The following is a 12,721-nucleotide window of genomic DNA, read 5'->3' on the forward strand; positions in this document are numbered from 1 at the left end:
CCCAGGAGGCTGTGGCTGCAAGAAAAGCCCCTGGTGGCCACATTTGAGAAAGGCTGACTTAGATGACTGGCTCATCAGGGACCACTCAGAATCTAAGGTCTGGATCAGAATCATGTCCATTTGCCAGCTGTTCACCTGCTGATGAATAAGAAGAAATCCATTTTCATAGGGATAACTTCATAATCTCACCCAGAATTCATAAGCTGTACAGACGGACACACCAAAATCATCAGACACTGTTACCTTTCAAATAATAGGAAAAATAACTTGAATAGTATCTTTTATTCAAATATTTACTAAGGATTTTGAGTTGTATATTTTTCTTTTTCTTGCTCTACTCAAAAATGTTGTGTGTTCTCTTCTGATTCTTCAGAGGAATTTGTGCAATATTCTATTTTTAGAATTATGCTGACATCTGCTATTCTGATGCACAAACAAGGATGTAAACAAAGAGTTGTGTTAGTTTCAAACTCCAGTAGATACAAAAGGGAAGAAGTTTGCTAAACAGTAGAGTACTTTCTTAGCCTCTTAAAGGGCATAATGAATTAAAAATGCTTCATAATCCTGCCTATTGGACTGGAAGATAAGGATGCAGTAAATTACTATATATAGGCAGTCTCACATCTTCCACATGGGTTTTGTTTGTAACACAATGGCAACAACACTATTAACCTCTTGATATTAGATTGATCAGAAATTCCATCTAAGATCCTAAAGCCATATTTTCACTAGAGATTTTCTGAAAGTTTCACAGCCTTGCTCTAGCACTGATGCTGTTCCCCTGTGGTAAAGCAGTAATGGGAAATGTAATAAGTGTGATATATAGAAGTACTGATAAATACCAAGGCATAAAGACAAAATACACAAGTAAACAATGACGGAAACCAGATTTTTGCTCTTAAATGTGGAGATAGTCACAACGCTATGCAAAGGGGTCCTTTACATGGGGCTGTATGCAAGCACCAGCCCATGAGAATGGTTGAAGAGGTGATGTTGAAACTTCAAAATGCAAGAGTATTACCAGTTTTGCATGCAAGCCGAGGGTTTTGGCAGGTCTGACTTGATAGGAAGTGAAAAATTGTTCACCTTTTAAGTCCCTTTTTTAGTACATATGTTTAAGTGAGTTTCCTTTGGGATTGCCTTGTCACCTTAGGTATACCAAAGGCTCATGTCTCAGATTTTTGAAGATGTGGATAGTGTGGCAGAACTTGATTATCAGCTGCTGATGGGCAAAAATAAACACCACAATGAGACTGAGCAATGTTACCAAAGAAGATAATCTTAAATTGACCATAAACAAATACCAGATTTCTTTGACTAAAGTTGGTTATGAAGGGCACATGCTAAGTTCAGCTGGGCACGAGATATAAACTTTTATGTATTGAGGCATAAGGCAGCTTCAAATTGCTGAGGGGTTAGGGAAAAATCTTTAAGAAAGTTGGGGGCAGTTGTACAAATTCATGCCATGATTAACACTGTGTAATAAAGAAGTGACATACAAGAGTGCTGTATGAGAGTGATCATTATTTCTTATCTCCAGACATATGACATGGGTCAAGGTTACAGTTTCACTCCATCACATGACGTGGATCAATATCCACTGACACCAGTTGTCACTGTGGCAGAAGTTTTTTTAAAAATCCTTTGTATAACTGCAGCCCAACAGTCTCACTGTAGAACCCACTGATAATATATATTGTGTACAGAAAGCATAAGAGGTGAGAGTTCATATTTACATTGCTAAAGTTAGCTTTGAGATCTGAACCAAATTACTCTGATTTTTTCCTGCAGCTTCAAGGAAAGAAGCAGCATATTAGAGCCTTGCTAATTGACAGAGTCATGTTGCAGCATGAGGTAATGTACATTTCTGTACTACCAATTTTTACTTGCAGCTATATTAGGAAACGTTAATCTGTAACATCTTATTTAACTAAAAGCATTCTCAATCTCTACAATAACTTTCCGCTCTTAGATTTGTAAAATTGCAAATAGAGCCTGTGTCTAATTGGGATTTTTCTACTTCCTTTAGCTGAGAACTCTAACTGTTGAAGGCTGTGAATATAAAAATATACACCAAGACATGATTAGGGATCTTCTGTGTTTGTCTACAAGTTCCTATGGTCAGGTAAGAATATTTCTTCTGTGCTAAAGTAATTCAGTCATCAGTTACATTTATTGAGTTTATTTTCAACTTGATATTTGCAGTGAAATGTAATATAGCTTTTAATTCGTTGGTAGAACTCAGTGTCACAGTATCTTTGTTTTTTATTTCCGTTTCAGTAATGTATGAAACATTTTAATTACTCACATAATTCTTTCCAGGGCTCTGTCCAATCCTGGTTAGGCCCAAAATTTGACTGATTTTTTTGAAATTTGCAAAAGTGTGTTTTGTCCTATGAATTAAAGACTTACTGAAGTCAATAGCAGCTGCACTCACTCATCCAAAACCAGAATTGGGACCATAGAATCTTTTGAGTTATTTCTTAAACTTTAATCTCATTTGTGTTAAGTGCTTAGCAAATGTGCCAGATTGACAGTTGTGGAAACTGAAGTCTTCAGGTCACGGAACAGATGCATCCCATGGCAAGACAAATGCACTGGCTCACCTTCCTAAGACCTGCACTTTAGTAATTGAAGGGAACTAGGATATCACTGCTTTGTATATTCTTTTGTGTACTTGTAGATCTGTGGTAATGCTTATCTTTCTACAGGTCAGAAGTAAAGCTCAGCAAGCATTCTTCACAGCACTGGGAACATACAACTTTTGTTGCAGAGATATCATTCCTTTGGTTTTGGAGTTTTTGCGGCCAGACCGACACGATGTTACTCAGCAGCAGTTTAAAGTATTGTCTCAGTTACTTAATTTCAGATCTGTCTTCAGTTTGTGTGTAAGATTTTAATCGTTAAAATATATGTGGTATGGTGTAAAGATTTTATTAGCATAACTTTGGGATGGTTGAATTACTCATGGTTAGCTAACCCTAAAGTGACTTAGGCAGTCATCCCAAAAAAGTGCTCATAAAAATATTTTTATACCGTACGCCACCTTCATGAATATACCCCATTTCATCAGGATCTCAGGAATTATGAATGCTTTATGCTAATAGCTGTTCACTTTTATATCCTAATTAAAACAAAAAAAAATAGTACAAAGCAATAAAATCTCAGCAGACTGTTCTTAGTTCAGTAGTTTTTTTAGCAACCCTAGTAGAGCAAGGAAGGAAGAACAAAGAGCTGATCAACAAAATGTTATGCTAAGGCTATGTGTGCACTGCCCCACAATTCAGGCTACAGGGGTGTGAATAGCAGTGCGCACCATTAGTGTAATCCTGTATGAAGAGAATTACATTAATGCGAACTAGGAACCTTTTTTTGTGTGCCTGCGGTGTCCACACAACGGAGTTACAGTGCAACACTTTGATGCTCACTTCTGTTCATGCCATTCATAGGCCGAATTGCAGGGCAGTGTAGACAAGCCTAAGACACACAAGTTTGTAATTTAAACTACCATAAATAGGTTTGTAGGAAGGCCAGGTGTTTGTTTATTCATTGTGGTTATTGAAATGTGTTCTGTGGAAATAGTTTCCTCACAACCATTCTATGAAAGAGAAATCCAATTAGTCAATTAATCAGCACTACTTGCACACACTACTGAAATAAATATTTAATATGTCAGAATTGTGTGGAATATCTTGTATATATTAGAGATAAACTGGATGGTTTAATCTCAGTTCATGTTACAATTTAATAATTTGTACAATGCAGAGCAACGAATTTTTATTTTATATGAATGACTGCTTTATATAACTTTTAATATTACAACTCTTGTTTACTGTAGGGTGCCTTGTATTGTCTTCTTGGAAACCACAGTGGAGTATGCCTGGCAAATCTTCATGATTGGGACTGTATTGTACAGACATGGCCAGCAATTGTTTCTTCTGGACTTAGCAAAGCTATGTCTCTGGAAAAGCCATCTATAGTGAGACTCTTTGATGACCTAGCAGAAAAGATCCACAGACAGTATGAAACAATTGGATTGGACTTTTCAGTAAGCAAAAAAATTACTTAAAAGCTAACATCACATTCAGAGGCTGTTTGACTTATATTTGATAAAATGAGTCAGTCGTTTAATAAATTTTACATGTTTCGGTTTAGCTTTGACTACTAATATTGATGTATTGATTTCATTCTGATTTCCAGTATGCATAAATATAGACAAATATATCTAAGACTGGAATATTATATATTTGAGTTTAAGATTATTAGAATTTGACACCTTCCCCCCTCCCCCCATTTTTAGAGGCCAGGTATGCAATGGGAATGAAAAATAACTTATCTTTTGGCTCTTGTCAGGTGTGGGCCCTCCAGCTCAAGGTCGCTGTGCATTTGCAGGACAGTGTGAGGAAGCTTGCACTGTCAGTACTTGTGTTGTGTCTGTTCTGTTGTTAGTCTAACAACTTTCACAATACTAAATTTACTTAATAAATGAAACATGAGGACAGAAACCATTATCATAAATATTTTACCATTTTTGTTTAACTATAAAATCACAGTTTGTGCATGGTTTACTCCATGCCTTAAAATATAGACATGTAATCATAGCTCTATCAGTATTTTAAAACTACTAAATTTTCCTCCATCTTATCATAACAAGACTACTGAGAGCAGTGATTTCTGTCAAATAACAAAGGAGCAACCTGAATTGCCTGTGTAGGCAATTTTGTAAAATATAAAGGGAAGCTTATTCATATCTATGTGGAAGGGACAGTATGAGCACTTCATTTGACTGCCTTTCTGGGTGTCTCCTTTTCCAGAAGGATGGCTAACATTCTTTGGCTGCTATTCAGTTAGAGATGTTTCCCTTCTCTCTCAACAGGTTCCAGAGAAATGTGTCGAGATGGCCATTCTAATGCAAAAAGCAAAAAACCCAAGTGCCAGTGGGATGATGCTTAGTTCAGAAGAGATTCAGTTAGGAATTCAACGACAGAAAGAAAAGAATGCTGAGGCCTTGCAGTAAGTTAGATTGGTCTATGTAGACTTCAGTAAGCGTAATAGTTTTTAGTCGATAAACATATACAGTTCATGAGTGATGATGTAAACTTAATCTAAAATTGTTCATTAAATGTAATATCCCAAGAGGATGTGCTATTTTTCTTCTGAGTTTTGAGGCTAATAAGAAATCATTATTTGTGACATCTATGTGTAGGCTTTTCTCTAGCAAAAATGAAACTGTTTAAAAGTAATCTCTCCTTCATAACCTTTTTTTAATACGTTAGCCTACACGTGACACTGAACTCCGACCATCTTTTCTTCCATTGTTGCATCTTTTTAATTTCTTATTGTAGCTGTCTTTCTGTAATTCTTAACTACATTGGAAGGGACCCCACTGACTTGTATGAGAACCTATATAGAATGGAATATTCCATATTCTCATCACCATAGTGCCTGAGCACCTTCCAGTAGTGTGTTAAGAAAATGGCACTTCATCTCAAAATTTTGTACCAGTTATAGTTACTAGTACTTATTAAGATAATACTTCAGACTAATGAACGATTTTTTTTTCAATTGATTTACTTTGTGCGTTTGACAGCTTTGTTTTCAGTCACTTTAATGTGTTTGTGCTGGTGTACCCCCTTCCGTGAGGTCTTCAAGAGGGTGTTCACCAATAACAGCAACAGTGCAGCTGAAACAGAAAAGGCAGCAGTGTGCCTGAGTATGAGACAACACAGTAATAAGAGAATATTGCTTACTTCTGGGGACATTCTGCATGAAAAAATTAAAAATTCTGCACATAATATTTTAAAATTCTGCATATTTTATTTGTCAAAATAGCACAATATAATCACACCAGTTTCAATTACTTTGGTAATTTATTTCAAAATACTCATCAGCAAGTATGTCTGTAACAATACAGACAACGAAAAAGATTCAGGAAATGTTTTTTGACAAATAGATTCCTTACTAGGCATATTTATGCAAAACTTTGAATAATTCATTTAAACTACAATACAGAGCTGTATTTCCCACCCCTCTCAGAAGCAGCCCAAAGTCTTGGGGGAGTCAAGGGTAACGGAGGAGCTGACGGGGGGGAAAGGAGCCAGGGAGTGAACCTGGAGGGTTGTTGGGTGTGGGTGGGGGAAGTATGGAACAGTTTTTTTGGGTGGGGTGGGGAGGGATTGTTAGGGATCCTCCCCCATGCAGACCTTGGCAGACCCCTAGCCTCTCCCATTCAGTCAGGCACATCTGCCCCTGTCCCCATGTGTCCCTCCAACCCCACTCAGGCACCCACTCCCCCCCCCTTCCCATGTGGCCCTACACCCCCACTCAGCCACCCCCATGTGGTCGTGCATCGCCTCAGCCAGCCCCAGCCTGTGTGTCCCTGCACCCCCTCTCCCCGTACTCTCATATCTCTGTGCCCCCACTCAGCCACCCCTCTTCCCCAATGTGGCCCTTCACCCTCTCCCATGTGCCCATGTGTCCCTGTGCCCATACTCAGCCATCCCCCTTTCCCACATATGGCCCTGCATCCCCTCCCCTATCCCCATGTGGCCCTGTACCTCCACTCCCATTTAGCCCCTGCCCCAGTCTGTCCTCCCCCATTAGCAGTTATGAACCCCAGTCTGTAACCCCCCAGCAGTCCCATGTGCCCCATTCTGTCTGTTCCCCCATATCTCCTTTCTCCTGACTTGGCTTCACTGGCAGGGCACTGCCAGGAAGGCAGCCTCTTCTTTTTCCTTATCCTAGCTGGGGCTGGCCTGGGAGCGGCTGCTCTGTTCTAGTACCACAGCAGCCCTTGGTGGTCAAAAGGCATAACTGCAGGAACTTTCCGGCAGAATTTATTTTATGTGGGAGAAAAAATTATGCCTGGCACATGAATTATGTGCACGCGCAGTGGTTCAGAATTCCCCTGGGAATAATTGCTGCAAATAGACAGAAGGAATGGATCAGCCTTAAAGCAATGATGTTGACATCTGGTTTGGAAATTCATTTAGAGAGTTGATGCTTCGGGGCAGTGTGGTACGGAGGGGTTGGAATAATGGAAACAGTTTCCCGGTCCCTCCATGTCAGACAACCTTAATGGTGGAGTGTTCCCTGTCTCCATGGCAACTGGGAGCGGATGAGATCTTTGCTCAGGGCATGGGCTAAGGATCTCTCCGTAGGAAGATGCTTCCAAGAAGCACACACTGCAGACTCCGGGTCTCCCTTTGTAGCAGAAATTTCACAGGATTTGTTTAAAAAAAAAAAAAAAAAAATTAACTAAATGCTCTGTTCCTTCATTGGTTTTGAGGTTTTTATCCTCAAAACTGCTAAATCTAGTCCCAACATTTTTTTATTTTTGGCTTTCTGAGGAGAGTTTGAAGGACACCACCTGTCCTCCCTTTTCCTCTCAGAAACAGGAGACAGAACGCCTCGGGAACCCAGCTCTCAGCTGGCATGTTGGCAAGGTCCACACTGAGACAGTTGAGTAGGCCACATGGAAGCTCCCTTCACTGAGACGAGTCCTGAATGAGTGGCATGGAACGGGGGATAAGTTTGTTTGTTTGTTTTTTCAAACTCCCCTCCCCCTTGCACCTCTCTCCCTTTAGCTCTCTCCTAGGAATGAGGATTGTATTTCCCACAGCTTTCAGAGCAAGCAGGAAAGGTTCACTGGAGCCTCCTAAATCTTGGGGGAAGAGATACCCATAGTAACCCCAAGGAAGAAATTCCTGTTCCCAGCCAGTGTGTAAGTAAGATTCATGCTGAGATGGTTGAGAAGGCTGCAAAGTATCCCCCTTCCCACAAGCTGTTTTACCTGCAAGGGCTCAGCTGCCATGAAAGTGGGCAGCTCCTGGGACATTTGATAGTAATGAGTAGGGCCCTACCAAATTCATGGCCGTGAAAAACACTTCACGAACTGTGAAATCTGGTCTCATCCCATGCTCACCTTACTTCTGCGCTGCCTTCGGAGCTGGGTGGCCTGAGAGAGGTGGCTGTTGGCCAGGCGCCCAGCTCTGAAGGCAGTGCCCTGCCAGCAGTAACGCAGAAGTAAGGGTGGCAATGCCATATCGGGTCACCCTTACTTCTGTGCTGCTGCTGGCGGCGGCTCTTCCTTCAGAGATAGGCTCCCAGCCAGCAACTGCCGCTCCCAGCCAGCAACTGCTACTCTCCAGCTCCCTAACTCTGAAGGCAGTGCCACTGTCTACAGCAGCACAGAAGTAAGGGTAGCAGAGTCGCAAACCCGCCCCCTCCACCCCCAACACACACAATAACCTTGCAACTTCCCCACAACTTCTTTTTGGGTCAAAACCCCTACAATTACAACACCATGAAATTTCAGATTTAAATAGCTGAAATAATTAAATTTACTATTTTTTAAATCCTAGGACCGTGAAATTGACCAAAATGGACCGTGAATTTGGTAGGGGCCTACCGATGAGTCATTTATCTCCAGTGTCTCTGACTCACTTTTCATTTTGTATAGTCTGTCACCAATCAGCAAGATCCAGCAGCAGGGAGCATGGGGTGAAGTGATACAGATCCCCTTACCTGGAGGATGCACCTAGCTTCTCTCCTCTTCCAGCCATCCCACAGGAGGGCTACTGTTTTCCTTAGGACAACATGCAGGATACATGGCTGCAGATTGTTCTTTCAATCTTTCTGATAACACACTTTCCCCCTCCTAGGGCCTCGTCACCATTCTCTCAGAGGTCTGGCCCAGGGACTGGTGAAGGCTGGTGCTCACAATCAACTCGTAAAGGAACAACACAACATCTTAAAACCTTTCATGAGAGAATCTCCCTTCTAGATTCTCCAAAGAGAAGTAGAAATATCTAAAACTGGTCTATAAGCGAGATACCTCAGACTCTCAGCTAAGCTTCCCAGAGTTTAGCATGAATGGAGATCTAACTTAACAGGTGCATATGCTTTTAGAAAATGAAAAATCCAAAAAAACCCTCAAACCCTGCAAAGTTTACTCCTGGAGGAATTCTGCACCATTGCACAAGTGCAGAATTTATGTCCCCTGCAGATTTCTTTGGTTCCCTACAGAAAAATGACTTTCCCATAGATGAAAACTTGGATATAGCAGTGTCAACCCTGGACTATTAACTGCAGTCTCTGATTGTTCATCTGGGAGACCATTGGGAGGGTGGATAACTCCCACCTAAAAAAAACAAAAGAAAAAAAACCCCATATATAAAATCTACCTTAAACTAGATTTCCATAACAGCTTTTATGGGACTGATGTTTCCCCTGACTGTTGTTTGCTGCACATTCAAAACTTCCAAATATGTGTTGTTATCCTTCTAAATGTTTTGTTGGTAAGCTCTTCGGAGAGCATAGAGACAAAGCAGTCACTGAGGCTTTAGACAAGGGAATTGGTCCCTCCCTTGTTCCAGCGAGAGAATCTTCAATCTACCTCATCTCAGCAAGTGTTCCTTTTAAGCTGCTGCTCTTGCAGGTTCCTACACATTAGGAGGAGGCTTTTTGCTACATTTCCGGAGTCGAAAGACTAAGGCCACCATTTCTTGGAAAACCATCCAACTCCAAAAGCTGTTCTTGATTTTTGGGTTTCCTGAGTCTGGGAAGATTCTCTCTTGCAACATCCCTCACCTAGATTTCCTATGAGGGGCATTTCAGGGTGGGCTCCCATCTGGGAGTGAACCACTCAGAAAAAGGGTGCTTAAGATAATATTTATCATTTCCCCAAAGTAAATTAAAATAAACCGGCACTGTCTCATGCTATGGACCATCAAACTCACTCTTCCATTTCCAGCAGATGATTCTTCAGAAATCTGGTATTTGTGAACAATTGCTAAGAAGTTAAATGTTCAGCACTACTTACAGAAGTAGCCTTGTTCATGTCCTGGACATAAGCCTCTACTCTGTTACTCAAAATTCTGTACCAAGAAGGAAAGTCAGTGTCGGCCAGCTCACCAAGATACATGAAGAATCAAGGGAATGCCGCCTAGATCAGTTAGCCTTTCAGTGCATTGCAGGCCAGTTTGAAAGGCTATTGATGGCTCTATTTGCATCCCAGTCCAGTTGTAATACCAAGAGGTGCTATGTGAGCAAAAGATACACCAAAGTGTAGGTTGTCGTCCCCTTATCTCAGAAGTGGGCTAAGTGGCCTCCTTTATGCTCTCCCCCCTGCTGCTGATAGTAAAGATGGTAAATCAGATTGTGAAGGAGCAAGACCACAGTAATTGTAACTGCCCTCTCATTAACACTCAGGTCTTGGTTCTTAGACCCAATTTAAATGTAACTGGAACCTCCTCTCAAACTTCACACAATGGGGGGCTGATTCTGAGTCAAAATCCAGTGCTGCCTAGCCCATCACCTAGAAAGGAATCAGTCACTCTTTCTGAGAAAGTGATAAACATCCTCCTAGTATCTTGGAGGAGATTCACAGATATCTGTATATCACTTGAGGTGTAGATGTTGATGTTACAAGAGACACACATCAGGGGACCGTCTGCTAAAGCTAAGGATCTTCTGGTGTTAGCCTGACCAGTGGACAGGTGGACAAGTCAGTGACTTCGGGCATATTGCACTGTAAAGAAATCCATGAGAATCTCTCCTCACCAGCACATAACAGATGGCTGAGGACCACCATTCTTACCAGTCCTCAGTCAAAACACAAATTCCTGTCATGTTCTTGAGCTGCATGCTACAAATCCTAATAAAACTGCCTTTCATCTTCACATTGGTAGGTCTCTTCCTCCTCTCCCTGGAAGTATTTTGCCTACTTGCCCCCTCCTGGTACCAAGGGGGTTTTGGAGCTTGGAATGCTCTCAATGAAGTCTCAGTTATATGCTCTATCAAACATGGTAGTTCTGTAAACTAAGCAGGCCTCTGTCCCCAAGGTAACAGCAATCTTTCTTATATAATAGGAAGTGGTATTTTTGTCCTGGATGAAGCCAGATATCCTAAGGAAGTAAAATTCATAAGCTCGAGGTAAACAAAGCCTACATAGGAATAAAAGTTTATATAGCATAGGCATTTGGAGCCTGAGGTACAACTCCTTATTACCACGTACCACTCACTCTGTGGAAAGAGCAATGATTTTTTGGAAAGATCACACATATCTTATTAGAAGGTCTATAAAGCTACTACAGTACCTTTCATCCGCATTTTTTTCAAACACTGTAGTCGACATTCTCATCCTCGCCGAGGCAGCATTTGGTGGAAGGGTGTTACAGAAGAGCGCTCCCCAGTAACTCTTCTGTTCCTTTTCATACCTGCATGGGTAAATTAAACCCTTCCCCGCCTCCCAGGGATGACTTACTGTTTTCTACATCCCACTGGGAAGATTATCTGACATGAAGGGAACTGAGGGAAAAGTCGGCCTTAAATTCACAGGAAAGGCCTAAAACTCAGCCTTACCTGTGAATTTTCGTTCTAGGACATGCCATGTTATACAGTCTGACCCTTCCTTGGAGGACTCTGAATGGCATAAATTTTTCACTAAAAAGTGCTAGAAGAGTATTAAATTAAAAAGGGCGTTGTTAAATGAAAGGACACAAGAGACGAAAACAGTTGTATAGCTCATTTCTCCCTGGTGCAAGGGGAACAGTGGCTAGTAGGGAGCTGATTACAACTCCTGATTGTGCATTGGTCCAGCATCTGGCACTGACTGACTCCCATTACGTCCTATACCTCCCCCTGCCATGGCTTTAAGCCAGGGCTGGGATCTGGCAAAGAATCCTCATCATCAAGGGTTTACACACCAGCAGAAAGTTCCCCTTCACATAGGGAATTGTCCATAGTCTATTTACAGCCAGAATCTGGCCACTTTGCAAAGTGGCCAGACAGGACTGAAGAATCTAAAATAGAGCACCTTTTATTGGTATGGCAAAGCACAGTGTATATCAGAGGTGGGCAAACTACGGCCTGCGGGCCACATGCGGCCCGCGGGACCCTCCTGCCCGGCCCCTGAGCTCCTGGCTGGGGAGGCTAATCCCCGGCCCCTCCCCTGCAGTTCTCTCCTCCCCCACAGCCTCAGTGCACCGCAGCTGCAGAGCCACGGCCTGACCCAGTGCTCTGGGTGGCGCGTCTTTAGCGATGCCAGCCACCGGTGCTCCAGGCAGTGCGGTAAGGGGTTAGGGGGGGCTGGATAGAGGGCAGGGGAAGTTGGGGGTGTGGATAGGGGTCGGGACAGTCAGAGGGCGGGGAACAGGGGGGTTGGATGAGGCAAGGGTCCCCAGGGAGCAGTCAGGAATTGTGGGGGTGTGTTGGATGGGGTGGCAGGGGGCAGTAAGGGGTGGGGGGACAGGGAGAAGGGGTGGTTGGATGGGGCAGAGGTCCCAGGGGGCAGTCAGGAATGAGAGGAGGGGTTGGATAGGGCGGCGGGGGGCAGTCAGGGTTGGAGGGTCTGGGGGTGGTGGATGGGGCAGGAGTCCCAGAAGGGCCGTCAGGACAGGGAACAGTGGGGGTTGGATGGGGCAGGAGTCCCGGGGGGGCCGTCAGGGGGCAAGAAGCAGGGGGGGTCAGATAGGGGGCAGGGGCTGGGCCACCCCTGGCTGTCTGGGGAGACACAACCTCCCCTAACCAGCCCTCTGTACAATTTTGGAAACCCGATGTGGCCGTCAGACCAAAAAGTTTTCCTGCCCCTGGTGTATATCCAGGCAGATTATAAAGTACATACAACTTCTCTCTTATACCAGCTTTAGGCAGGAAACTCTGCTGACACTATGGAGTTACTCCTGGTTTCTGCTAGTGTACATGAGGGTGAATCAACCTG

At 42.9% G+C, this 12,721-nt stretch overlaps 1 protein-coding gene across 1 annotated transcript in view; it reads left to right on the forward strand.

Moving 5' to 3' along the window:
- The window catches only part of PSME4 (proteasome activator subunit 4), a 206,483-nt gene that overhangs the window by 121,824 nt on the left and 71,938 nt on the right, over window positions 1-12,721 (forward strand). The window contains exons 25-29 of the mRNA XM_077813889.1: window positions 1,792-1,854; window positions 2,030-2,125; window positions 2,712-2,843; window positions 3,839-4,048; window positions 4,877-5,013. Of these exons, the coding sequence (XP_077670015.1) occupies window positions 1,792-1,854; window positions 2,030-2,125; window positions 2,712-2,843; window positions 3,839-4,048; window positions 4,877-5,013 (638 nt within the window). The remainder of the gene's footprint in view (window positions 1-1,791; window positions 1,855-2,029; window positions 2,126-2,711; window positions 2,844-3,838; window positions 4,049-4,876; window positions 5,014-12,721) is intronic.

Source organism: Eretmochelys imbricata, chromosome 3 (assembly GCF_965152235.1).
Source record: "Eretmochelys imbricata isolate rEreImb1 chromosome 3, rEreImb1.hap1, whole genome shotgun sequence".
Taxonomy (NCBI): domain Eukaryota; kingdom Metazoa; phylum Chordata; order Testudines; family Cheloniidae; genus Eretmochelys; species Eretmochelys imbricata.